General features: G+C 49.6%; 2 protein-coding genes across 9 annotated transcripts in view; both read left to right on the forward strand.

Annotated features, from left to right (window-relative positions):
- Positions 1–20: 20 nt before the first annotated feature.
- Positions 21–9,536, forward strand: TSEN54 (tRNA splicing endonuclease subunit 54). The gene is made up of 11 exons (XM_068654735.1): positions 21–315; positions 410–571; positions 1,169–1,232; positions 1,377–1,460; positions 3,253–3,351; positions 3,610–3,662; positions 4,016–4,114; positions 5,222–5,856; positions 6,400–6,460; positions 7,053–7,169; positions 8,249–9,536. The coding sequence occupies exons 1-11, from the start codon at positions 155–157 to the stop codon at positions 8,406–8,408; spliced, it is 1,695 nt and encodes a 564-aa protein (XP_068510836.1). The 5' UTR covers positions 21–154; the 3' UTR covers positions 8,409–9,536.
- A 1,694-nt stretch (positions 9,537–11,230) lies between these two features.
- LLGL2 (LLGL scribble cell polarity complex component 2) overlaps positions 11,231–25,174 on the forward strand; it is a 33,986-nt gene continuing 20,042 nt past the window's right edge. For 7 of the 8 annotated variants that reach the window (XM_068654726.1, XM_068654728.1, XM_068654730.1 and 4 more), the window contains exons 1-2: positions 11,231–11,381; positions 18,910–19,017. In XM_068654726.1, coding sequence (XP_068510827.1) covers positions 18,943–19,017 — 75 coding nt within the window. In that variant the 5' untranslated portion in view covers positions 11,231–11,381; positions 18,910–18,942. Of the gene's footprint in view, positions 11,382–18,416; positions 18,529–18,909; positions 19,018–25,174 lie in introns of those variants that run through there. The other variant, XM_068654727.1, reaches the window with a different exon arrangement.

Below are 25,174 nucleotides of genomic sequence, written 5' to 3' on the forward strand. Positions count from 1 at the left end.
CCCAGGAGTTTTTCACCTCATTTTCTGCCCTATCCCTTTGGGAGAGGTGAGCAGCTCCATGAGGCGCCCAGCTCAGTGCACAGCCCCACCACACAGCTCCCGTGCGAGGCGTGCCACAAAGCCCAACGCACAATAAAGTGCACGGCTTTAGTTTATGGCTTTAGTTTATGACTTTAATGCACGGCTTCAGTGCGTGGCTCTGGTGCCCGCCGCTCCGCCAGGGGCCGCTGCCCGCTCCCCTCCTCTCCCCTCCCCTGTGCCGGGCGCCGCTTCCCGCTTGGTGCCCATGGAGCCGGGCGGCGCGCGGAGCCTGAGGTACGGGGCGGGCCGGGCCCTGAAGGGGGAGCTGCGGGTAAGGGAGCCCCCTCCCCGGAGCACCCCCTCAGCGCCCCCCGCTCTCTCCCCGCAGCGAGGCGGAGCTGCCGGAGGCCCGCGGGCGGAGCGGGGCCCCCCGGTACCGCGGCGGCCCGAAGGAGGCCGTGCCCGACGGCTCGGAGGAGCAGGCGGAGAGGCTGCGGCTCTGCCGGGACGAGCAGTGGCGGTGGCTGGCCGAGGAGCGTGTGGAGCGCCTGTGAGTCCGTCTGTGTCTGTCTGTGTGTCTGACTGCTCTTTCTGAGCAGAAATGTCTCCTCATCTCCCACCCGAACCTCCCCTGGCACAACTCGAGGCTGCTCCCTCGGGTCCTGTCACGGTTATCGGTGAGAAGGGGCCGACCCCCAGCTCCCCACCCCTTCCTTTCAGGGAGTCATGGAAAGCAATGAGGCCTCCCCTGAGCCTCCCCTTCATCCTTGCAGTCACCCCCTGCTTCTCTCAGCTGTTAATTTTTTCCTGTGAGCCCATGTGCATCGCTGTGTGGGTGGGATGCAGCGTGCACATCGTGGGTCACCTAGGCCAAATGTCTCCAGCAGGCTGCTGCAGCCTGTGGACAGATGCCTGTGGTGCTGGCTGAAGACATTCTGAACTCCTTGGTGATGATAACACCTCCCCGTGGTACCGTCAGATCCAGAGGATGATGCCTTTCTTGGGCTTTACCCTGTAAAAATGCCACCTGAAACTTTGCCGCCTTTTGACACCTTCCTGAGCTTGTTGCGTTGCTAAACCAGGGGTTGATTGTGGTTGATTGTAGAACATGCAGATAATAAAGAACCCTAATCTTTAACCTTCACAGGGGGAATCTGGTGAAAGCTGAGTGGAAGCCAGAAAAGGGCATTGTGGAACTGCAGTCCCCTGCGGTGAGTCTGCTGCAGAGTGTACTCAGTACCTTCGTTTCCTGCTGGCAACTGCAGATTCCTTATTTTGCTTTTTGAAGTGAGAGGGAGACTGGCTGTCAGCAGAGAGCAGACAAAACCCATCACGGATTTGTGCTTCTGTTCCAGGGGAAGTTCTGGCACACCATGGGGTTCTCAGAGCGTGGCAAACAGTGCCTGCTGCCTGAGGAGGCTCTGTACCTGCTGGAGTGTGTAAGTAGACTACCCGTGCTTGGGCTTTTCCTGGGTGACTGAAGGAGCTCTAGAAGCTGAACATTTACTCCGCTTTAGACTGAAGTCAGTTAGCATGCGTTGATTGCTGCTGCAGTTTGAGCAGTTGATAAACATCTAGTTCTCATGAAATTGCCTTTTTGCTGATGGAGGTGCTGCTCTCCAGGCCAGGGGTTTGCATGTTGTACTCTAAGGCAGTTTCTGTGCTGTTGGTAGCATGTGTTCGTTGGATCAGTGGTGAATTTATCCAGATGGCATTGTCTTTAACCCACTCCTGCATCAAATATGATGGTAGAGACTAGGAGGAGGGTGTTTGGGCGATCTGAATTTCTGTTCCTAAAGCAGTAAGTCTGCTCTTTTGTCAGAAGCATAGGGAGCATGTTCACAAAGTTTTCAACTGAGACTTCTTTCTTTCTCTAAGGGTGGTGAAAGACAGATGCTGATATATCAGTTATTCTACCAAAGTCTGCCCTGGTCTGGGAAAACTCGGTGTTCTGGGAATTTCTGAAAACCAGATCAAACCATTATCTGTGGTTGGCAGGAGTTAATTGGAATAAAAGATATGACACTGAGAAATCCTTTTCCTCAGAACTGGTATACTGTTAATTAGGACATTGGGGACTGGTCAGTACCTTCTCTGTCCTAAGTTGACTTCCTCCCTTATCTAGGGTGTCATGCATATTTCTGCAAGAACAGGGTTCACAAGTTCATTAACACAGTTTCTCTGTTCTTCTCTAATAAGCTGATGGGAATTAGGGGAAGTTTATCCAGCTTGTTAGGGCCACGTACCCGGTATAAATGCCTGTGTTCATGAAAAGCCATGAATGTCCACATGACTACAAGTGGAACAGGAAAGTCCTGTGCAGTTCTGATTGTCTGTACAAACGTTAAGTTATCCTTTGGATGTCCAGCAGAATAAATGCTGCTATGGCAGCTGCTGTCTGTGTATCAAGAAAGCCTTTATGAAGTAAGCACAGAACAGCCTTGTGTAAGGGCTGGCGGTATGCAGTGTCTTTTTGTTGAACAAAATCATCTCCTCATTGTGATATACAGCCCTCTGCATCCTTTTAGAATGAAGAATTTCCCACATTAAAATTCTGGACTCTTCCATCCTCCTCTGCGAAGCTTGCTGGCATGGGAAGAGATGATATTAGCAGCCAGTGCTGTACACGCTTTACATTTGATCTGAGATCCTTGGCGTTGCTGCTTGGCACCTCTTCCCTAGTACACATGACAAAGATATTTAAATGTAGCACAAGGGAGTGAGACCAAGTTACTTTCAGCGCTGCTCTCCTTGCAGAAATGCTGGTTGGATTTCGTTACTGTAGAGACACTTTTTTTTCTTTCCACAGCTGTTATCAGAGGCACAGATGCACCAATCTAAAGGGGAGCTTTTTTCCCCCTCAGCAAAACTCGATTAGATTATGGGCATCTAATGACATCCATTAAATCCTAATTGCAAATGCAGGGGGTTTTGCCTCTGGCAATTTGACAAGCAATAGATCATAAACAAATTGACAGCAATAAAATCGTTCAGTCAGTTGCTGAGTGCAGAATCCATCCCCACAAAAGACCAGTTAGATGCCTTCAGCCTGTCCCCCTGGAGAGGTGTGTTCCTAGTGCCCTGGCTTTTTTCCCCTTTTTTGTGGGGAGGCATGGATGTGATGTGAAGGAGGGTGCTGGGGCCAGCTGTCGGGGCCAGTGGGAAGAGACCATTGTGACCTTAAATAGATTTGTTCCCTGGGGTTCTCTAAATGTCATTTTTGTCCTGCAGGGCTGTGTTCAGCTCTTTTACAGGAATCTGCCCTTGTCGATCCAAGAAGCCTATGAGATGCTGCTAACCCAGGAGGAGATGAGTCTGTCCCATTACCAGGTGTGTTGGGAGGATGAAAGCAGGGAGCCCAGCTGCTGCCACGCGGACTCTTCCAGGGGCTAAGGGCAGGGTAGGCAGGTAGGGAGGGAAGGGGGGGGGCATTCTGAGGCTTTTCCCAGATGATTGGTTCCTGTTTCCCTACCTTTTCTTCGGGTTCCTAACTGTGGGGGTTTTTTACTCTTCCCGTGCCACACGGTGTTTACCCAGTTGCAGCAGGACTGAAGTAAACTAACCTTCTTTGCTTTCCTTTGCTCCAAGGTTTTCAGCCACTTGAAGCAACTGGGTTATATTGTACTGAGATTCAACCCCAGGTAACCAGCTTTTCCTTTCCACGCTGCTTTCTCCTTTCTGAAGATCCTGAGCAGCCCTGTGCCCTTTACATGGCTCTAATGGAACAGTAGAGAAGAGGACTCTGACCCTGCATTCCACCTCTTGGGAGAATTAAAGGCTAAAAGTGGCGCTCTACCCTTCCTTGCTCCTCTCCTCTTGAGGAGGAGACTGGGGACATGCAATGGGGCATGAATTGAGGACTGTCTTGGTCCTGCTTGTGGATTCTCTGTGCCTGGAAGAAAAGGTTTTTGCTGCTGTATTCTGGGGGCTGAGCAGAAGGGTAGTTTTGCTACCCTGCCCTGCTCTCAGCCTCTGTGGTGGTGTCTCCTTGCAGTACTGTCCCATCCCCCTACGAGAGGCAGCTGAACCTGGAAAGTCACTGCAAGAGCTCAGGGAAACACGAGCGCAAAAGGAGGAGGAGTTCCAGCCCTGGGTAAGGATGTGGCCCAGAGCCTTTTGCCATGCTCTCCCTGCCCTGCTGGCTCAGGATCAGTCACTTTGCTACAGCTTCAGCCCTTCGTGCTGTGGGTGCCCTCCCCAGGCACTGCAGTGCTCTTCCTGAGCTCCTTGCGGCATGCTCTTGGCACATCTGCGCTTTCTGCGGGTCTAATGGGGGCAAGCTGCCACCAGGCTTCCCAGCTGCAGCGATGAGATGCCAAAATAGAAGGGGAGAGAGGTCAGTGCAGAAGTGGCAGATGCCTTCTCTTGTCCTTTTTTAGAGGGAGCACAAGACTCCACAGTGCCCATCGTGCACTTTCATCCTCTTAACGTAGCTTGCTTGCTAGGCCTGCGCAGCAGAGAGCGTAAATGGGTTCCGGTCCTTGCACATGGCCTCTAGAAATTGCCAAAATGCAAACCAGCTGACATAATTACTAATTTTGATCTTATAATTAGGAGTTTCCAGTAGGTGGCGTCCTCCTTTAAGAAACAAGGAGGAAGAGACAGGTCTGCAACTCCAGTCCTCTTACCGAGTAAATTGGTGCCTAATGAGCTCTGAAGTTTTAGGAACTGGGAGATAAAACTGCTGCTTTCAGAGCTGCCTCATCTTTCCTGGGAGCCAGGGACTGCGTGCCATACCAGAGTGCTGTCAGACAGGTTTCTGCCAAGCATGTGCTGGTATCTGAGGCCTGCTCAGTTTGGCTGACAGCCATCGTGTTGCGTGGAGGTGTTTGGGTCAGTAGCTGGGGTGTGGAGGCTGCGGGCGGGTTGAGAACATGTGTCTGCTGGGACTGGGACTCTCCGGGGCACTGAAGGCAAGCCTTGTGCAGGGCTGCTGAGACGCCTACGCTACCTTTGGCGTTCCCTGCTTGGTTTTGGCTTGCTTTTTTTTTTTTTTTTTTTCCTTCTGCAAGCAGGATCCTCCTTAAAGCCAAGAGGTTCTTGTCAAGGGTTTACAGGCCTGGCTGTGGGCTCCTTCCACCCTTCCTTCAGGCACAGCAGACTGCTTTCTTCCTGTTACATGGGGGGAGGCAGGATTTAAAGAGAATTATGTCCCACCACAAACCCTCCCTGTCTTTTATGCTGCTGCTTCTGTCCTTAGGTCACTTGAGAAGAAACATAAAGTGTCTGAGGACCTTCCAGAAGCTGAAGGGACCCCCAAAAAAGCTGGAGATGACTGTGGAGATCCCAGCTGCCTTCCCTTGGATGAAAAGCCCTTGTCAGAGCAGCCAAAGGAATTGGATGCTGGCAGCGGAGAGGAGCAGTCGAGCCCAGTTCCTCTTGATACAAGACAAAAGAACTCCCCGAGCCCCTCCAGGAGCAGGGCTGGAGACCCCGAGGCAAGCGGCACTGGCACCCGTGCACCACGCTGGGATTTTACCACCATCATCTTGCCAAACGTGGCCCCAGATCAGCCGTGCACACATCTGCCCTCGCCTGACTGCGGGCTTCTGCCAGAAAATGTGCCAGGGAGGGAAGTTGACGCAGCTTCCTGGTGTAAACGCATCAACCTAAAACAGGAGAAGCTGTCACGGAAGGAGAGGGAGCAGCTGGAGAGGGAAAGCAGGTACAAGAGCAGTGTCAATGCTGACAGGGAGGTGAGGCGCTGCTCCACCTGGCAGGAGTACAAAGCCCTTTTGAAGCAGAGGAGCCAGCAGAGGGTTTGGAGACGACCGCCGCATCTCTGGGACCAGGCTGTCACCCCGCTTCTGCGGCCAGAGGAAGCGACTTCCACAGGTAGTGGCTGTGGGAACCTGCCGGGGACACGCACACGCCCTGCCCCTGTTTATGCAGCGGCAAAAGGGACGACTTGGGGAAGCTAAGTGTCAGTTTAGGGGCAGTGCCTTGAGAAGGAAAACCTCATTACAAGGCCTGGGCAAAGTAGGCACAGAGGAGCCCAGCCACGGATGGGGGGGGAGAGAAGAAAGCTTGTCTTCCTGCCTTTCCGTCTCTTTCTATAGCCCACTCAAGTGCCAGGATAAACAGGGCCTTAGGAGGTCTCCTAATCCGTTCCCCATGTCCTGCTGTACTGCAATCCCTCCTGCTAGGCTGTTAGGCATGTGAAATCGGGGCCAGCAAGATTGCAAAGCAGTTGCAGGGTGTTCTGGGCTGTGCGCTGGGAGGAGATGAGGAAGTTGAGGCCTTTGAAGTAGCCAGTGGTGACTGTGGTGCTGCCAGCCATTGTCGGAGGAGGAAGGCTCGTGGGTGGTGGTGGAGTGCTTGGAGTGCCCTGGGAGAGAAATAGCTGGTCTGATCCTTTCCTGTTCTTTCTCCCTCCAGCTGCGATCCTCCAGCAGATCAGCGTGCTGCAGCCCTCCCACATCCTGGATGGAGCCTCCCGGTTAGTAGCCAGCCAGCCAGCTCGTAGCTGTTCGGGAACGGGGCTGTCTTGTGACCGTCCCTGCTTGTGAGGTCTGTGAGATTCACGGCAGAAGCTCGGGAGTTGGGGGGAATCCAGAATGTCCGGAGAATCCAGTGCTCTGCTCCGGGGTCCTGCAGATCTGGGTTGGGGCACAGCTCTGCCTCACCCCTGGGATGTGCTGCTGACCCTGCTGCAGTGATGGTAAAGCCTGGGCCTTGGGAGTTTTAGTTCTGCTCTTGCCTTAAGGAGTCTGTGTGGTGTTTGTGTGCTGTCCCTGCAGGACAGAGCAGTGCTTTGCTTCTGTGTCTTTTAGTGGTACTTCTTCCATAGGGTTTCAGGGAGAGGAGAGTGGCAGATGTGGGGCAGGGGCTGGCTCTGGTCTGGCTACAGAACATAGAAGGTCTGGAAAGAAACTGTAGCAGTCCCAGGGTCAGCCCCTTGAGGAGCAAAGCGTTTCACAGGGCCCAAACTAGCCAGGCTTCACAGCTTTTGTTCCTTCTTGCATCTGATTTGTCTGCACCATACAATGTTTCAATCCCATAAGTATGTGGATGTGTTCCCTCTTCTGTAGGCTGCAGGAGGACTCAGAGAGCTTGAAGATAAGCTTCAATGTGTACCAACCCGATGCTGTGGCCAAGTTTAAGAAGACAAACCCTGGGAAACCATATGTCAGGATGTGTGTTCAGAGGTATGCATGGGGCTTTGAAGCACACAGTAAATCCTAATGATCTGTAAATGACCCAGGATCTTGTGAGCTTTACAGTTCATCAGAGTGCCTCCCTTAGGGTGGTCCTGCCCAGAAATGTTTCTTTTTTTTTTTTTTTTTTTCTTCCTCTTTTGTTGGAGGCTGTGGCTCACAATTCCTCTAGCCCCTGCACTCAGCCCACACTGTTTGGTCATATGGTTGCTACTCGTGTCTGTGAGTATTACCGGAGTCAGGAATAAGAAGCCACAGCTGTATTTATGCAACACTCGTGAAACTCAGTTTTCACTGAGCTCAGTTTTGCAGGGACCTGTATGGCAGCTGAATCCTCAGCCAGTGCGGATCCCTGTGGATTTCTGCAGAGATGTACCTCCATGGAGCTCCCTACAGGCTCAGGGCTGTGGGTTTAGCATTTTTACCTTTGTTAAATGTAACTTTGAAATCAATACGAGCAGAGGATAGGTGTCCCCTTTCTTGCTGGCTCCAGAATCTGATACTTAAATTCTGTAGACAGGTACAAAGTTCACTCCTTGCCTTTTCTAACTTTGATGTGCTAAAACCGTCCCTCCTTCCCTGGCTGCAGCTACAGCAGGCAAAGGAAGGTAATGCAGTTTGACAAAGGTCTGTGTCACGGGCAAGTAGGATGATTCTTGCTGCATAAATATTTCCATTTATGAGCAAACACTGCAGAATTGAAAAGAAGGGAAAAGCAGGTTGGGTGTTGATCCCAGCAACCCAAAGGTCTTCCAAGCACAAAGGTATTAAGATTGCATTGGATTGGCAGCTGGCCAGTAGCCCGGTGAGCCGCATCTAAGCAGCACAGTGTGGAGAATTTTGCAGTTGCCTTTGCTTTTGGCAAAGGATTTGACAGCTCCCTGTTTCCAGCAGGCAGCGTGCTCTCGGGAGCTCTCAGTGTGCTCATCAGCTTCCTGCTTTGATTGAAAGGGGCGGGGAGGTTTACAACCAGCTCCTAAGACCAGAAGGAGCTGTTGTGATCGCTGGCCAGGACAGCTTTGTTCTCAAAGCAAGAATATATAAACAAAGGCTATTTTTTCCCTCCGCAGCTTTGAGGAGCAGATCCCATCCCTTCGGGCTTTGAAGCAGGTTACGTATCAGAGCGGGGACGTCCCGGTGGTCTTTGCACTGGTGGAATACGGAGATATTGCCTTTCACTCGCTGAAGGAATTCAAGCTGCCAGTTGATGTTAATCACAGCAGTTACTGATGTTTGCCAAAATGGGAAGAGCTTCACTCAGGGTTTGCTTTCTTGATTAACAAAATATTATGGGAAATAGAGCCTGTGATAACCACCTGGAACTCTGGGTAGTTGACTGTTGTATTTGCTGCTCCAGGCTTCACACCGTGGGGGATGGCTCTCGCATGACAACAAAATGTACTGCAGACAAGTGCGGGTGGCTTAGCTGGGGCTTTGTGGACTGGAGTACACACTGCTTGTTCCTGTAGGCACTGGTTCTCCAGCTTTCTCATCTTCTGGACCACCAGTCTGCCTTTCTGTGTCAGCTTTGGCTGACCTGGGGATCATTCGAAAGTACTTTAGCGGCGTAAATCCCTTGTCCTGTGCTAAGAACTACTGTGGCTGGAGTTGCTGAGGTCAGTCAGGGACAGAATAAGCTGATCAGATCAGTGATGGTGTCCTGAGCCTCTGCCGTTCAGTCGCACCAACAGCTACCAGATCAGATTCTGGTCTGAAAAAGTAAGAGCCATAAAATTTGTCCCCCTGAGTAAAGTTTCCAGGCACTGGAGAGCAGGAAGCTGTATGTTGCACACGGTTTCATCAGTTAGAGCACAGAAAGCCCCGAAGTATGGCAGATAGCCCCCAGCCTCCTGTTACAGCTGTGCTGAGGTGTATTTTAGCCATCACGCCAGATTGAAGTTATGCCACCACTGTTGGTGCACTGTTTGTGGTATCTCAGCAGCCCGGTGCTGCAGCCCCCTGTTTTAACCCAATGACCTCTCTCCTGGCTGTGGATCCTTGTCTTTGTTTCTCAAGTGAGATCCCTGAGTAAAGACAGAAGATAGAAATGAGCCTTCCAGCCCTGTGGCTGTTGTGCTCCAAGCCAAGGACATCGTTGTGTTCCGGGCCTTATCATGGGAGCCTTCCGCCAGGGTATCCAGGTACCAAATTTGCGTTAGCCTCTATGCAAAAGTGCCGGTGACAGGTGCCAGAAAGTCTGCTCAGCGGGTGCAAGCTTGCTGAGCACAGCTGAGTTCTGTATCTGGGTTCTTCAGAAGTGTAATAGCAACTGATTTAGATGCATTTTATGTGATAATTTTTTAGTTCTTTTTGGAGATGGGAGAAGAAGGTTAAGCAATAAAGAAGCCTTTTCCAACAGTGGAAGCTCCTAAGTCTGGTTCTTAATTCCCCTAAAATGTAAGTAACTTTGCAGGGACTCTGGGAAGACTGCTGGGACCCCAGCAGCACCATCTGGTGAACGCCTGCTCGTGGCCATAGAGCCGTGAGGCTGCGTAACTCCACTTGTGTTCTGTCTGTGCTTGTGTCCTGCCACTGCCTTGTTCCATGGAGGGCAGCGGGACTCAGGGCCTGGCTGATTCTGTCCCCAGGCAGCTCCCGTCAGCACACGACGCCGTGCCATCTTCCTCCTGCACGGTCACAAGTATCATAGCCCAAGGTGGCAGTGAGCTGCTGCAAGCACCGCGCTTGTTCTTGTTTCATTCACATGCCTGCGTTATCAGGTGGAGGAAATCAGCAGGGCTCTGCGAGCTGAGGGGCTGGCAGCTCCTCCCAGCCACGCTCTCCCTTCCTCCTGGGAGCTGTGCATTTGCTCTGAGAGTCCTCTTAAAGCCGGGGCTGTTGGCAGTTCCAGTCTGTGCCCTCAGCGTTCTCCCAGACTGTTTTGCAGATTAAAGGCGGTGGGAAGAGAGTTTCTAAGAACAGGCACAGCCAGCAGAGCTCTAGTCTGACCCACGGGGCTCATGTTTGTCCTAGAATTAGGTCAAACTCCCTCCTGGTGATCTCAATCAGCCTCATCTGTTTATGCCAAGGTGGAATTGTATCGATGAACCCTACAAGAGCCACCCAGTGAGTTTCGCTAGGGCAAAGACTCCCTGATTCAGCACAAAACAATTACAATTTAATAACTACTGCAGGGAGGATTGAGAAACTGTGGCTGCCTTGCTCAGCACCACAACATCTGACAGTGCCTCCACCGGGATGGGATTATGATGCAGACTGATACCACCGCTTCAGTTTGGCCCACGATGTGGATCAACTGGATGTTGCAAGACGATGACAGAAGCGAGGATCTTCATTTAAAAACTTCACCTTTTGGAAGCTGGGCTGGAACCTGGCCCTTACCGGGGCAATTCCAAGCTCTGCAGGGATTGCAAAGGCTTCAGCCAGCCGGGGCACCGACACGTTACCACGATTCCTTGCCCAGCTCCCGTTCCCTTGCAATAGGAGGCAGGCTGGCAGCAGCAGGGCGGTGTGAGGAGCTAACGGCTGTGCTGCTCCTTACAGCTGAGGCTTCCCCTCTCCGGTGAGGCTTCCCACCGCCTGTTTGTGCAGCGAGGAGGGGAGGAACCTTCATGGTGACAAAGGGCTGGAGCCTTCGCGGGGCTCGGGGCTGGACTGGAGCCTCCCCCGGGCCTGGCGCTGGGCTGCTGCTCCTCGGGGGGCCGGAGGCTGCCCGGGGCAGGAGGCAGGGGCCGTGTCCCGGCGGGGCAGGGGCTCCCCGTGCCCACCCCGCTGTGCGCGGAGCCCCGCGGGGGGACCGGGACCGGGACCGGGTCCGGAGCTGCCGAAGGGCGGGGCCGGCCCCTCAGGCCCCGCCCCCATCCCGGCTGCGCGGCCTCCCATAGGGCGGTGGCTGCGCGGCCGCTCTCTGATTGGTTGAGAGCGAGCCGAGCGCTCAATTACCCCTGACCGCGCCGGATGAAAGGGAGGCGAGGCCGCCGCTCGCCCTCATTTGCATGAGAAGCCACGCCCCCGGGGCTCTATTTACATACGGAGCCACGCCCACAGGGCGCGACTTGCACATGGAGCCACGCCCCGGGAGGCGATTTGAATACGAAGCCCCGCCCACATGGGGCGTGGCCTGCGCGCGGAGCCCCGCCCCCGCCGCACCCCTCCCGGAGCTGCCCCGGGGAGGCCGCAGCGGAGCGGCAGCGATCGGGGAGCGGAGCGAGGCCGGGGCGGGCCCGGCTCCAGGCCCCGCAGGTGAGCGCCGGGAATGGGACGGGAGCTCCGGGGGAGCCCCGGGGACGTGGGAGGGTCCCGGGGGGGGTCCCCGAGCCGTGCCCGCCGCCCCTCCCGGGTCTCCGGCGGTTCCCCGGGGCTTTGCTCCCGGTTCGCTCCCGGGGCTGGGAGGCGCTCCCCGAGCCCTGGGCTCCCCGGGGTGCCCGGAGCCTCCTCGCTGCCCCTCTGCAGCTCCCCGCAGCCACCCCCGTGGGGAGCGCCCCGGGATGCAACGAGCGTGGCTCGCCCCTAAAAGTTCAGGTGCTGGGGTTGGGGTTTGGGGTTTGCGGGGTTTTGTTGTTTGCTTTTCCTTTTTCCTTTTTTTTTTTTTTTTTTTTTTTTTAATTATTTGCTTCTCGAGCCGGGTTTTTTTTGCCCTGGCCGGAGCGCGCAGCTGGGGAGTGCAGCACGGGAGCTTTACATCCTGGGATTTTCTTGGAGGTTGCTCCTGGGGCCGCTCGCCCCAAACTTCCTGGTTCAGCCCTTGGCGCCACTTGGGTCGCGGCCCGGGGCTCCTGCCTGGGTGCTGGGCCCTGCCTGGGGGCTGCTGGCCAAGGCCGGTGGAGGGAAGCTGCCCGGCTGCCTCCTTGAGAGCTGCGACTGCTTGGGAACCGTCCCGGAGCAGCACATCCACAGCCTGAACCTCGTCCTGCCGTGGGAAGGATCCCTGCCCGCAGCCGGCTCTTGTAGGGCTCCACCTGCTCCAGCAGGCTCCGAGCAGAAGTCATGAATAAGATTTATCGTGTGTCCTTTGGGATGTGCTTCTATCTTCCTCCAAATTCCCTGCCACTACTAGATACACGATCACTTCTTTTTTTTCCTTCCCCAAGATGTAAGAGCTTGCTGGGCAAGTGGGCTCGTTCCTGCTAACCAGCTGTGAGCAGGTGAAACGAGAAGGGGAGGCGAGTTGTTTAGCCTTGGCTCGGGTTGCCTGCAGTTGTGGCACTGGAACAAAGGGGTTGCTGACATCTCGCCTCCTGGAGGTGAGGCTTAACCTTGGCTTTGGAGGAAGGTTTGTGTGTTTGTGTGCAGTGCTCTTACTGGAGCAGAGCGGCTGAGGCAGGAGCACGGGTCTGTGTTTCTGCAGCGGTGCAGGGCTGTGCTCACGTGAGGATAACGATAAGATGGGGAGAGAGCTCGTCTGAGATAATACAAGTTGTTCCTTGCAATGTGTTACGTGGTGGGGAATGCTGCTCTTTGTAGTCATCTGAGAGCACTTCAGCCAACTGGAATATCTTGCTTTACCAAGTCCCAGGCGAAGCTGAATGCCCAAAGCAGGCTGCCTGGTGATTTTACCTTTGATTTTGGAAGCTGGTGCTTCTGGCAAGCAGAATGCAAAGCCGTGGTACGTCCCAAGGCTTCTCCGTGCATCCCGACACGTTCCTTGGAAGGGCAGCCTGGCCCATGGAGGGGGCAGAGATGATCCATGCAAGTAGCGAGCTGCTTGTAGTTCTGCTCAGTGCCGTTTGTAACTACTCGGAGGGCTCCAGTTAGGTTATGGTATTGATAAAGGAGAGAAGTTCTCAAACGTCTTTGTAGGGTGGTGCTGAGGAACATAATCTTTTATTTGGATTTTCACAAATTGCATCTGCTCTAATTCCTTCCTGAAGAGAACTATTGGGGGAACTGGATCATTTCAGAGAATCCTGCAGCTTCCAGTTCTCTTCTGGTACAGTAAGGCAGTTATTACCGTGACTTGCGCTTGGGAGAGGCGTGGGTATTTTCCTGACTGACGCTGTGGCTCGAGAGATGTTAGAGTAAGAGGATTTAAACGTGTGTAAGTAATGCAGTTAGTACACGGCAATAAGAGTGTGTGATACTGCTAGTAGCCTGATCTTTATTTAAAATTATTTATCAGTGGAGGGGCTGGCAGTGGCTGAAGGTTTGATTTCTGTGCAGAAATTCCATGGAAGCACCAATTCTCATCTGAAAGTTGCTTCCAGATGGATCTTGCTGCGTTGCTTTAAAAAGAAAAGGCTTTTGTGACTTTCCCTATCAACTCACCGTGCTTTGTGTGTACACTGCCGTCTGAATCACGCTTCTTAGCAGGAGTATACAAAGAGTTCTGCATTATGTACAGTAACGTTGTCCAGTGGAAAGACTTTGTCCTGCTCTCGCAGCTTTGTGCTGTCATGCTCCCATGACAAGGAGAACACAGCAGGAGTCATCATGACACACGGGGCTCGCACAATTAGTAAATTTATTGCAAGTGGGCGGTCGCTGCTAACTCCGAACACAAAGCTGCAGAAGTAAAGGAACTTGTCTGATTTCTCTGATTGGCTCTCCGATATTTTACAAGAGTTCTTGGTGCATCCAGCTCTGGTCTTTTATTTGATGTTTTCTGCACCGGTGTTGACACTGTCTGTTCAGTTGCTCGTTTAGGTTAAAAATAAGTCCTTTTTATGGGAAGATCTTTCAGCTTACCTCTGTTACTGCCTGACTAACGTGTGCAGGTTGGATGTGAACGCTCCCCTGTTCCTATAAAGCCGCGGGTGCTGGGGTGCCAGCAGGTGCTCAGCAGTCGCGTGGTGCCTGGGAGATGTGTGCGGGGCCTCGCTGAACTCCAGGAATCCTGCAGGTTCTCTGATGAGCATCAGCCCGGAGAAGCCTTATCCCAGGACAGGAGATGGTATCTCACCCTTCCAAGCTTTCCGCCTACTGCAACTGCTCCTTCCCGTGCTCTAGCTCTTCTTGGCTTGGGCTTTATTCGTTAGCAACTGTTGTGATGGCACGTTACGGCCAAGCGAGATTATAGAGATGAGCTTCACAGTGACAGCCCGATTAAAAATTAGGTGGGGATTGTTTCACTGATTTCAACTGAAGTGTTCTGAAACTTGTTATTTTACAGAAAGTCATGTCTTAAGAGTTTGATGGTTTCTGTAAGCAGTGAACTCGATAACACAACTATTTAAATGGTGCTTTGATCGTTATTTTGTTGTTGTTAGCACCAGCAGAACTGGTACTAAGGAACAGTTTTTTTTCCTGTGAAATCGATCCAGCCTCTGTTTTGTTACTGTTGGTAACAGGAACAAGGGCAGGCTCCTGGGTGCAGGGAGGAAGCCTGCTTCAGGCGATGCCATGGTGGTGACTGTTTGTTATAGGAGCACTGAATGCTTGCAGTTCAAACACGGCTTTTTGATAAGGACTCTTATTTTAGCAGGGTTGATAAAGTATTGTCAGGTGCTTAGGCAGAAGTTTTCCCTTCAAGGGTCTGTAAGCAGGAAGGGGCGATGAGGAAGGATAAAACACAAACCAGGAGACCTAAAGCGTGGAAGGAATCCAGGAATACTCAAGATGCTTGATGACGTTTTGCAGAGAAAGCTGTTGGATTTATCCCATTGAACACCTGTTCAAATTGAATACCTAGGAAGCTTACAAATGGTAATTTGCAACTGTCCTGTGTGAGCAAAACAAACTCAGTATAGGTATGGCTTTGTTGCAGGGTTAGCTTGGGACCGTATCCATATTTAATACTGTCTATGTAAGAAAAATAGAGCTTCCTCAGCTTGTAAGGTTGGATTTGCTTGCATGACTGGGACTTGGAGCATTGGTTCTGTTACACTTCTGTCTGGATCTTTCACTGTCATGAGAGGGCATAAGCAAAAATTGCAGAACTTTTTTACAAAGGGCAATTCCCCCCAGCCTGGTTGATGGAGAAAATCCAGAGCGTCTCAGCAAGCTGTGCATTAGCGCCAAGACGCATGGCCAAGCACAAAAGTGCTGAAGGCAAGGCAAAATGTGGAGCTCAGTGATGGGATTGCTAACACACGGCAGTGAGCAACAATTACTGCCTGTCCTAGGAAGAGACGTTTTGTCTTCTCTTGGGTATGGATCTGGTGTGAGACCTGGCACGAGAACTTGCCATAAATCTCAACGTCTGAAATGAACCGAGCTCAGCAAGGAAGCCAGAGTGAAATCTGGTTTTGATGTTAGCTGCTCTGTCTGATTGGAAACAGGATCGTCTTGCAACTTGTGCTTTCGTTGCCTTTCTGTACGAGTAGTGAAGAGCGTCTATTTTATGGCTGGATCTAATCAAAGGAGGTGAAGAAGGGTACCTCATCTTTAGCTGAGCGTTCTGGTACCAGAGCCACAGAAGCTCAATGTACAGCACACTTGGAGCTTTGCTGTCAGGTGACTGTGTGCCGAATGTGAGCAAAATTGGGATTGACTCAGCCTTGGGCTATTGTATTGAGGTCAGGCTGTTTCGAGGTAACACCTTAGAAGAGAACATTGCATATAGGTTCTGGTACGAGGCTGATCTTTGAAAGCCTAAAGAGTTGTTTCCCTGGAAAATAAGAGTACGAGGTACACGCAGACCTGGCATGGCTTCAGAGGCCACTGGAGAATTCCTCTCTGGCTACTGGTAGCCACAACTGCTGCCGTATGGCTGCAAGTGCTGACTGGCAGATAACTGCGGAGCACACGGGGCTGGAGTTTTATGTAAGCCACCAAAGGTGTGTGGGAGAGAAACTGGTCTGCTAATATGCAAATGTGCATCTGGAAGATAAGATTATCCAGCCTGTGGAATCTTCTTGTTTTGACCAAAATTGGAAAAAGTGCTTGCTTATTGTATTAAAGGGAAGATTCCCCTCTTTGATGAGAGCCTTGTGACCTCCTGTTAGCAATTCCCGTGGCAGCCGGTGCTGCAGTGGGTGCCTTTCTTTCAGCTGTCCCTTCCCAGCCCTTTGCTCTTCTTGAAAACTGCTTTTCCTCTCGTTTCCTCGCATCTCCTTCCATCCCGTGGCACTCAGGAGTTCTCTGGTCAGGCATGAAGCCCTGATACAAGTCAATGAGAGGTGACTCCTGTAGCACGCCCTCTCTCATCCTACTGGCCACGTCGCCGTGCCAGGATGACGTTCCTCCGAGTGAGTTACTGTTTCGTTCTGTGAACTGCGATGCTCCTTAGCCAGTTGAGCAAGTTGTTGTGGGCTGGAGCGTGAATGTTAGAGCTCTTGCATAAGCAGGTTAAAACAGCATGCTTCTAGATGCAATTAATATTTTGGGCTAAAACATTTTAGCAGGGTGTTAAATATAAAGTAGTGACTCTCAAATCAAGCCCACTCTGCCTACGTTGCTGCTAACTGCAAGCTTGTCTCTGCTTTGGAGTTGAGGAGTTCTTCTCTGAAGTCAGGAGCACAATTAGCAGAGTTTCTCTGTGGGTTTGCCCAGTTTAACAGGTCCGGGATATTGATTGACAGTGGGAAAGGGTGCGTCTCTTTGGCACTTTCCTTGCCTCGTCTGGCTAAGGGCAAACTGTGTTATACATGGGTGTGATATGCTCTCCTTGCATAGCACAGCGGCTTGTCACTGCTCTGTAGCTTTTGCTAGCTTCCAGTAAACAGAGCTTTGTGTATAGATGTCCCTCTTTTGCTCAGGAATGTCTGGTGAAAGTTTGTTCCAGAAGACACGTAGTCTGATGCATCTTCAGAAAATTCAGTTCAGGTACCTAAATCATCATAGAAAGATGTGTTTTCCAAGCAAGATATCCTTTTATTCTTGCTCTTTTTTAGGGGGATCCCTTGCTATTTGTGTTTCTGTGCGTATTCCTCTCCCCAACAGAGCCGATGGCACTGTTCACTGCCAGCTGCCTGCCTCAGAGCCACTTTCTCAGTGCTGAGTAGAGATGCTGATGCTTCTAGGTGGGGACTTGGTGACTCAGGCGTGTTCCTTGGTGCTCATGCGATCTCCTGGTCCTCCAAACCTAGACTGCCTTTCGGTCCTCTTGGCGAGCTCTGGGCAGCACTGAGGAGGTGGCTGGAGATTTTGGAGAGTGGGCAGGAAGCGTAAAGGGAAGCAATGCAATAAGGAGTACAGCTCCTAGCTTGGGGAGTTTATCAAGGGATTTGTCAAAATATGGGTACAGAGCGCTCTAATTTTTTTCACCTGTTGCTCTTTCATGGCTCTTAAGGCCTTGCTAGAAACCATTCAAAAAACAATTCAAGCTCTCAGTAATGGCTGGCTGAGTTATTAACCAGAGACCCCTTGTTATTGGTAGGAGTGCAGCCACCTTGTGGTTTGCCAGCTCTGCAGCCCACACCTGTGCAGAGGGGCTGTGAGAGCTGTGTTCCCTCAAGCACCCGTCCAGCTCCTCGGTTTGAATCAAGGGCCCAAGGCTGTTGCTTTGACAGTCCCGTTGGTGCTCCTGGTCCCTCTCTTCCCCTTGGGACACCAAGCCTTCTGCCCCGCTCCCTGCCTTGTGTCCACGTACCTTCTGGTGGCTTGCTGTGGGCTGTCTCTGCTGATTCCTCTCTGCTCCTCAAAAGTTCTGGCTCCCACCACGCATGTGTTAATTGTGTGCGGAGTAGCTGCTAAATTACTTTAGCTTCTGGCCCAATGAATTAAAGAAACAGACTGGAGTGTCCAGTAACAGCTTCACGAACAGCTGGGCTGCCTGGGCACTGGGAACTTGTGAAGGGTGGTGAGGGCAGGCAGGAGCACTGCTCCCAAGGTAAGTTGTCAGGATGAGATCCAAGCCTTTGCTCTTGGGTTGGCAGAGCTTAGCACTGCTGCAGGGGTCAGATGGGAGAAAGGATTTCCTGAGCTGCACACAGTATGAGGCTGTAGCCAGGTACAGAATCACAGAATTTCTAGGTTGGAAGAGACCTCAAGATCATCGAGTCCAACCTCTGACCTAACACTAACAGTCCCCACTAAACCATATCCCTAAGCTCTACATCTCAACGTCTTTTAAAGACCTCCAGGGATGGTGACTCCACCACTTCCCTGGGCAGCCTATTCCAGTGTCTAACAACCCTTTTGGTAAAGAAGTTCTTCCTAAGATCCAACCTAAAACTCCCCCTGGGCGATTGCTGGATCGCAAGCCAGGCCGCCTAATCTGTCCTGCATGGATCCTGCTGCTGTTGGGAGAGGCGAGGCGGGGAGGTACGCTGAAAGGCTGGTGCTTCTCGCTGCACGTTGAACTGCAGGTGCAGGATTTCCTTCCCCTGCCCCCACCTTGAGCAGGGGAGTTAGGCTTGATATTTTACAGAAGCAGGTTAATAATTAATGGAGCTGCCCTGCAGGCAGCACTGCACCCTTTCTGCCGTACCCATGGAGTGAGCTGAAAATGCAATTCTTTCTCTTCGTAGCTCAGTAGCCAGAGGGTTACCTGGGGTGAAAACTGATACTGGTCAGTAATGCTGCGAGCCTGGGAGCTTGCCTTTCGGTGGGGTTGGTCTAAATGTTTAAGCAACTGCTGCAGTTTTGCTTTCCTCTTTGAATAAGGCCAGCTAAAGTGATCACAAAATGGCAGAGTGTAAAAAGTCTTCCAAAATCCCCTCGGATTACCTGTTCTGGTGTGCCTCCACGATGTGAGAGTGGCGAGGTGTAAGGAGGTCCTGCCACCAGAGATGAGGTGGTGTCAGGTGTTAGTTACCCTATAGCTGTGTTGTCGCCTCCTGCTCTGTCTTATTTGTGTTACCTGCTAAATGAAAACAAATAACCTCCTTCTGCTTGCTGCTCTTCTCAAGCTGCTTTTGTTTATGTGGCTGTGCTTTTTTTTTCTTGTTAGGATTTTTGGTGCCAAGATATCACAGCGGGGAAAATGAGAAGGTTCTTAAGACCCGGACATGATCCAGTAAGAGAGAGGCTCAAGCGTGACCTTTTCCAGTTTAACAAGGTACGGTGCTATCCTCGAACTTCAAGGTGTGCGTGTATGAGGCAAAACTACCCAGAGCCATTGCATGGTGCACAGGGAAGGAAAAACTACTTGAGTGTGGGTGGAAAAGTTAAATTTAGGAGAGGTGGTTTGTTCTAGCTTTCAGTACTGTTTTTTTTTTCCCCTCTGTTCCTGAGTAGTTTTCTTTAAGCTCATGAGCATATTCTCAATCCTTGCTTTCATTTTTTTATAAAAAGGATATTGTCATGCTGTTGAGTGGCACTTGCTGAAAGAAGAGATCTCTGTGCCACCTTTCTATACTCTAAGCGTTGTGCACTTCATCCTGCTACGCACTGTGACTATACATGTTGGAGGTAGTCTTTGCAGATCACTGTGAAAGTAAATATTTTTCTCAAGGTACACAAATAAGACACAGTTTGTGATGCAACTGAAGCCAGAGTTCTTTGGTCATGATTATACTTGGGGTTTATAAGTACACTCTGTTTTCAGACGTGAATTTAAGTCTGGTAAAGATGTGGGAACACTTAAGGCAGCATAATGGCCATTAATAATGAACTTGCTATTATCTTTGTCTGACTCTGTATCTGTTTTTTTGCCTTCTTTCCGTGAAGAGGAAACAGCAATGGTTGTGCTAGCTATCCAGCACTCCACGTGTTTTCTTTTGAGCCCTGGCCAGGGCTCAAAGTGCTTTCATCTTTGTAAATGCTTAATATTAATTCATTGTTAGGCTAATGGCTACTTACAAAAACCTTCATTGGGTATCAGGAATATATTTGTAGGTTTTGTATTTCCAAAGCTTACATGGAATTTTGCTGAAAAGTATAATGGATAAAAGAAGTCAGCCTAGGAAATAATCTCCTTGATTCATTAAAATCCTAGTGCAGCTGTATACTTAGAGTGGGACTTTTGGATATTTGAGATGAATGATTTGAGGTAACTTGGTACTAAAATTCCTAGCATCGATTCCCAGCACACCCGCCTCCCATTGGGGAGACAAAAGGAACTCAGGACTGCTTCAGACCTGTTTTCTGTTTGCCACCATGAGGGAATGCTTGTGCAGATGCAGCAGAAATGTTGGTGAATGAAAAATCAGTATTGAGTTGCTTACATTTATTTGAATACAATGTCAGCTTTGGGAGACATCCCGGGGATAGGTCAGAATAAAATCCTATATTCCTTGAAGAAAGCCTTTGCTCTTTTGGGGATGTCTCTTCCTTGAGATGGCCTCTCTCTTATGAGAATGGCTACGTTTTACCTCCCAGAGACGGACTAATTTGGATGATGCAAAACAGAGTTGAAAGAAATAGCTTTTGCAGCAGAGGGAAACTTCCGAACATTAGAACTTGGCATCAGGATTTGTGACTCCATTTGATTCAGTCCTGAAGGTAAAAGTGGCATCCTGTTTCTCGGGAGGCTACTACTTTGGACACTTGCTAGTGATTTACCCTCATTAACAGCTTGGTGATTAAAGGCTTTGAGAAGCACATTTGCACTTTTAAGCCAAACTGACTTGTTCTTTTCTACCAGAAATTGGAAAATGAATGAGCCAATGGTTTTACATTACCCCAGAACCTTTTACATCATACCTTTTTCTTACATAAAGTTTTTTCAAGTCTTGTGTCCAATTCCAGTATTTCTAGAGATAATGGATCCTTTGAAAGTCTACCCTTTGATACAACAAGCAGCTACTCACAGCTAGGCAGGCTGAGAAAACCTGGGAAAGTCAGGTCTTGATTCTGACCTGTTGAAGGCTGTGGCTTCAAGGAGACAAAAATCCTGGAGTGCTTTCTGTGCCAACACTGTCCTTGTTTAACGTGCTAGTAAAAACAGTGGGCTGGTGAGCAAGTTTTTTAACATTTATTTGAGACCTTTGAAACAATTTTGCTTAAGAACCTGCTTGGGAAATATTTTGTGAGGCTGTGATGTTGCTGATTAGAGAAATTGCACGGGACACTTGCACCTCTTCAGTCTGACTACCTGTGATGCTGCCAGGGACTCCGTGGGAGGTTGGTACCTGTAAAGTACCAGGGGTTGCCCACCTGATTTTGTTGCTTCTACAAGTTCAGTATGACTGCATAATGCCACGTGAGTTTGGCATTAATGTAGTGGACTGTGTTTGGCCATCCTGACCTAGTGATGGATTTAAATTTTAAAAAAAAAAAAAAAAAAAAGTGTTTGATTAATTTGGGGGTGGCAGTGGATTTCTTTGCTTTATTGCCTCAAGTTTCAATAGCTGCAGTCTTTTCATTGCTCCCTTCTTACATCTCTATTCCATATAGGAGGTGGGCCAGATGGTTCTAACGCACTGACTGATCACTGGGCTAGCTCTTCAGATTCTCCCCAGGATTGTGTTTGTTTCAACAAACACCTTCCTAAATTCTGCCAGTCACTTAGCTTTGCATATGTTTCTCTGTATGACTAAGAACTTCCCCTACTTGTGTGTACCTGTTGGAAGAATCTGTTTTTAGCTCAGTGGATAGGATGAAGAATAAGGTATGTGCACTTGGCAGTCTCCTTCTTGAAGTTTATCCTGCTTTTGGAAGTAGTATTTGGATGCCTTTGGCTCAGCACAAGCCCTGCAGAGCAGACATGTTCAGGCTGGCACTGTCAGACTAGATGATGGGTAACACACAGGTGAACCAGCCTGTCTTACAGCTGAATGTTACCAAACTGGGATCATTGTGTTTAATTTATGGGTTTGTTTTTTCCCCTCTTTTCAGTCTTCCTAACTCTGTGCTAATGGTATGATGGATAGCTTACCTTAAATACTGAATTAGTGTCTATGCAAAGTAGCTTTAACACATGCTGGCTGCATTGTTTCTTCAAAAGGCTCCTTAACAAAGGTGCAGGGTTTGTATTGCCTGTGGTTGGTTTGTCTCTGCTTTGTCATAAAACAATCCGACCGGAGAAGTGGTGAGAAATGAAAGGAGGAAGAGAGCACTGAATTTCATCCGCACAGCTTTAGTGTGGGCTAGGAACAACTGTTAAGTTTGGCCGCGTTTCTCCTGCAGTAAATATGACTGACACGAAGCTTTTCTGTTAGTTAATGCTGCTGACATGGGGCTTGCTTTTACCGAGTCTGACAAATCTGTAGTTTGAGGAAAATGAAAATGAAAGCTCCTACCTTTCCTCAGACAAACAAAGGCTCTTTTGAGCAGGAGGGCACGCTTTGCCACTCCAGGCTCTCGTTTCAGCTCTGCTGAAAGGCTCCATTGTAACCTCCCTGCCTGCTCCCCCCCTCGCTCCCCCTGGCTGGGTTTACCTGCTGAGCAGGTGAAAGGCTCGGATGATGAAAGCTGTGCGAGAGGGGAGGAAATGAGGTCAGCTCGATGTGATTTAGCAAAGAAAAAAGCTGGGTCCTGGATGTAACTAAGTGCAAGCTCTGGGTAATAAGCACTGTGACTGTGAATGCCTGGCCCTGGTGGTGTCACACAGCCAAAAAGCCACCCCGGTGCTTTTCTTGCCCTGCTGTGGGATTTAAAAACAAATGACAGGAGAGGGGAGATATCTTCAATTCTGTCTTATGGGCATCTTGGTTGAAGATTCGAGGCTATCAGAAACCATTAGGATGTTTATTTTACTGCACAAGCAGTTGTGTAACAGGCTGGGGTTGTACTGATCCTCTCTTCTTGTGCTCCTCCTGCATGTGGACTGTTTTTTGCAGTGGCCATCTGTTACTAGCAGTGTACTCCTGGTTGTAAGAGGTAGTGCAGCGTTTGCAAATTTGTCCACAGGCTCAGGAGGAGGGGTACATCAAATTTTCTTTTAAAGAATAATCTGGGCATAAAATTACCATCCTTTGGGTAGGACTGAATGGTTTTGCAGCTCTCTGTCAAGCAGTCTGTAGGTCTCATTTAAGTTAGAGCTTATACTGACTTGTGTAATGTGTTTCTATCTTGGCTTTGAAGTGTTGATTTGCAATTAGGCTAATATTAAGGCTGGTATTGACAGCTTCCTAACATGCAGTATGGCATCGTATAAGTCATCGTTTTCTATTATGAGAATTACAGCTAAACCCTTCTTATGTTCCTGGCTGGAAGAAATCTGTGACTCAACGCAGTTTCTAATTGATGCTTCACTGAAAATGACACCTAGTGCTGCTGGTGATGGGACAGCACAGAGACTGAACAGGGTGAAAGGAAAGCTAACAGTGGAATTACATTGGTCTTTCCCTAAAAAGTTCCTCACTCTCTTTGGGAGAGTGTAGAAAGGTGTGTACTGGTGTGTATACCAATTAAATGTCTGATTTGTTGTTTGGGTAACGTTATTTTGATTTCTTCCCGGAATTGTATACCATACTCCAACAACTTTGCCAACCAGAAAAGTTTTCTGTGTTGTCTCTGGCTGTCATGGCACAGAGAAATTCTTTGGCAGTGTTTGGTTAGGAAGCTGTCCTGTTTCAGTTCTGAATACACAGATACAGTTCCGAATTTCATGCACCTTCCTCTAGGAAGCTTTGTATGTCAAGCTGGGCAGAGGTTGCAAACAAACAGCTTTGAGTGGGACATTTAAAAGGTTGACTTGTTAAAATTTGTTTTAATAGGACGAATGTAACACTTAAATTGCCTTCTTGGAATAGAAATTAGCAAGGCAGGAGATTAAGCTATCATAAAGGGAAATAAACTCTTGGAGCCAGTAGTGCTAATTTACGATGTAGAGCAGTTAACCTTTAGTAGCAGCCCCTTTGCCAAGCCTTGCGAGTTGGCGAGGCCAAACACGGGAAATGCTCCAATCTTTCCAATTTTGTGTGTTGTGAAATGGCTCATCTCTTCCTAATATGACCTTCAATTAGGTTAACTGATGATTTAGAGGAAGGAGGTCTGTTTTTACAACTTGCCAATTACAATCAAATGGTCAAAACCGAAGTAGTCTGGGAGACCAGAGCTGGCTGTATCCTCCTGGGCCTTTGAGCAGGAGCAGTTAAAGGGCATTGTGCTGTGGAGCTGCCTTTCAGCAGGGAGCACCTCGGGCTAACGGCGTGACCACACAAATGAAAGCAGCTTTATTCGATTCCTCCTGCGGAGGATTAAATTGAGAAATCACTACCCAGGAAATAAAGTCCAGGTGTTACTTTTAGGTTGAATAAACCGTAAAGCCAAGCGATGTGGTAGCCCCGTCTCAAAGAGATGATGGAAATGAGGATGGGGGTGAGGCACAAGGGTCTTCTTGTGTAGATGGAGGGTCTTCTGCTTGTCCATTTTTTGTATGGGTGGTCCTCAGGCTGGTTTGTAACAAATTCCTCTCTGCAGCTGCCCAATTTGCATTAGAAGAACATCTTTTCCAGAAGATGGGACTGTAGGGATAATGGAATATTTCCTCGGAAGTAGCCCTGGTAATCTTTGGGCACACAAATCCCTCCTTACGAGGCCATAGATTGTTGAACGCTCACACATGCTTCCTCTGAACAGTGACAACAGCTGTCCGCTAGCATTTCCAGGCGCCTGACTGAGCTCTTTTATGAATAGCTTGGCCGCAACCTGTAAGGATGGCAGAACATTTTGCCATAGTGTGTAAATGCACTGACTCTGTATGGTACATACAGCATGTTCCAAATCTTCTTCTTGGTGCAGTGTAAACCGTACTTCAGGGAAGTCTCTGAGCCCGAACGACGTACTGTTCTTTGTGATAGTTACTGATGTCTTTTTTATTATTATTACCAAGTGGCTTTGAATTTCTCTCAGATGCTCTAGCAGGCTTCTGCTCTCATTAAAGTCTGATGTTCCTTGAGCTAACTTTTTGGAAAATGGCTATCAGTTACAGTAGTTTTCCTGACTTCCCCCAAATCTGCTTAGTTTTCTTGGTGAGCGCTCATGTTCATTCAGTGCTTCTTCATAGCTTTCAGTTGACAGGAGATGGTCATGAAGACAGATTTACGTGGAATTTAACATATTAAGCTGACTTTACAATAAGCAGTAATTGTATCAGACTTTGAAATTGTGCTGAGCAGGTGGCTTGCAGAAATAAAGTTGATGTGGAGCGATAGAGTGTATCGTGTTGACTGAGTAAGCAGTGCTTGTGCAGAATTATTTATAATCTTAACACAAAGAGCTGTTTGGGTTATTGTTTTCAGAATATTGCTTTTTCATTTCTGTTATATTTCTGCATATCTTGGCTGTGCGGCAAGGGGTTCTTGGAACAGATTTGTCTTGAGGCTATT

The sequence above is a fragment of the Anas acuta genome, chromosome 18 (assembly GCF_963932015.1).
Source record: "Anas acuta chromosome 18, bAnaAcu1.1, whole genome shotgun sequence".
NCBI classification, from domain to species: Eukaryota; Metazoa; Chordata; class Aves; order Anseriformes; family Anatidae; genus Anas; species Anas acuta.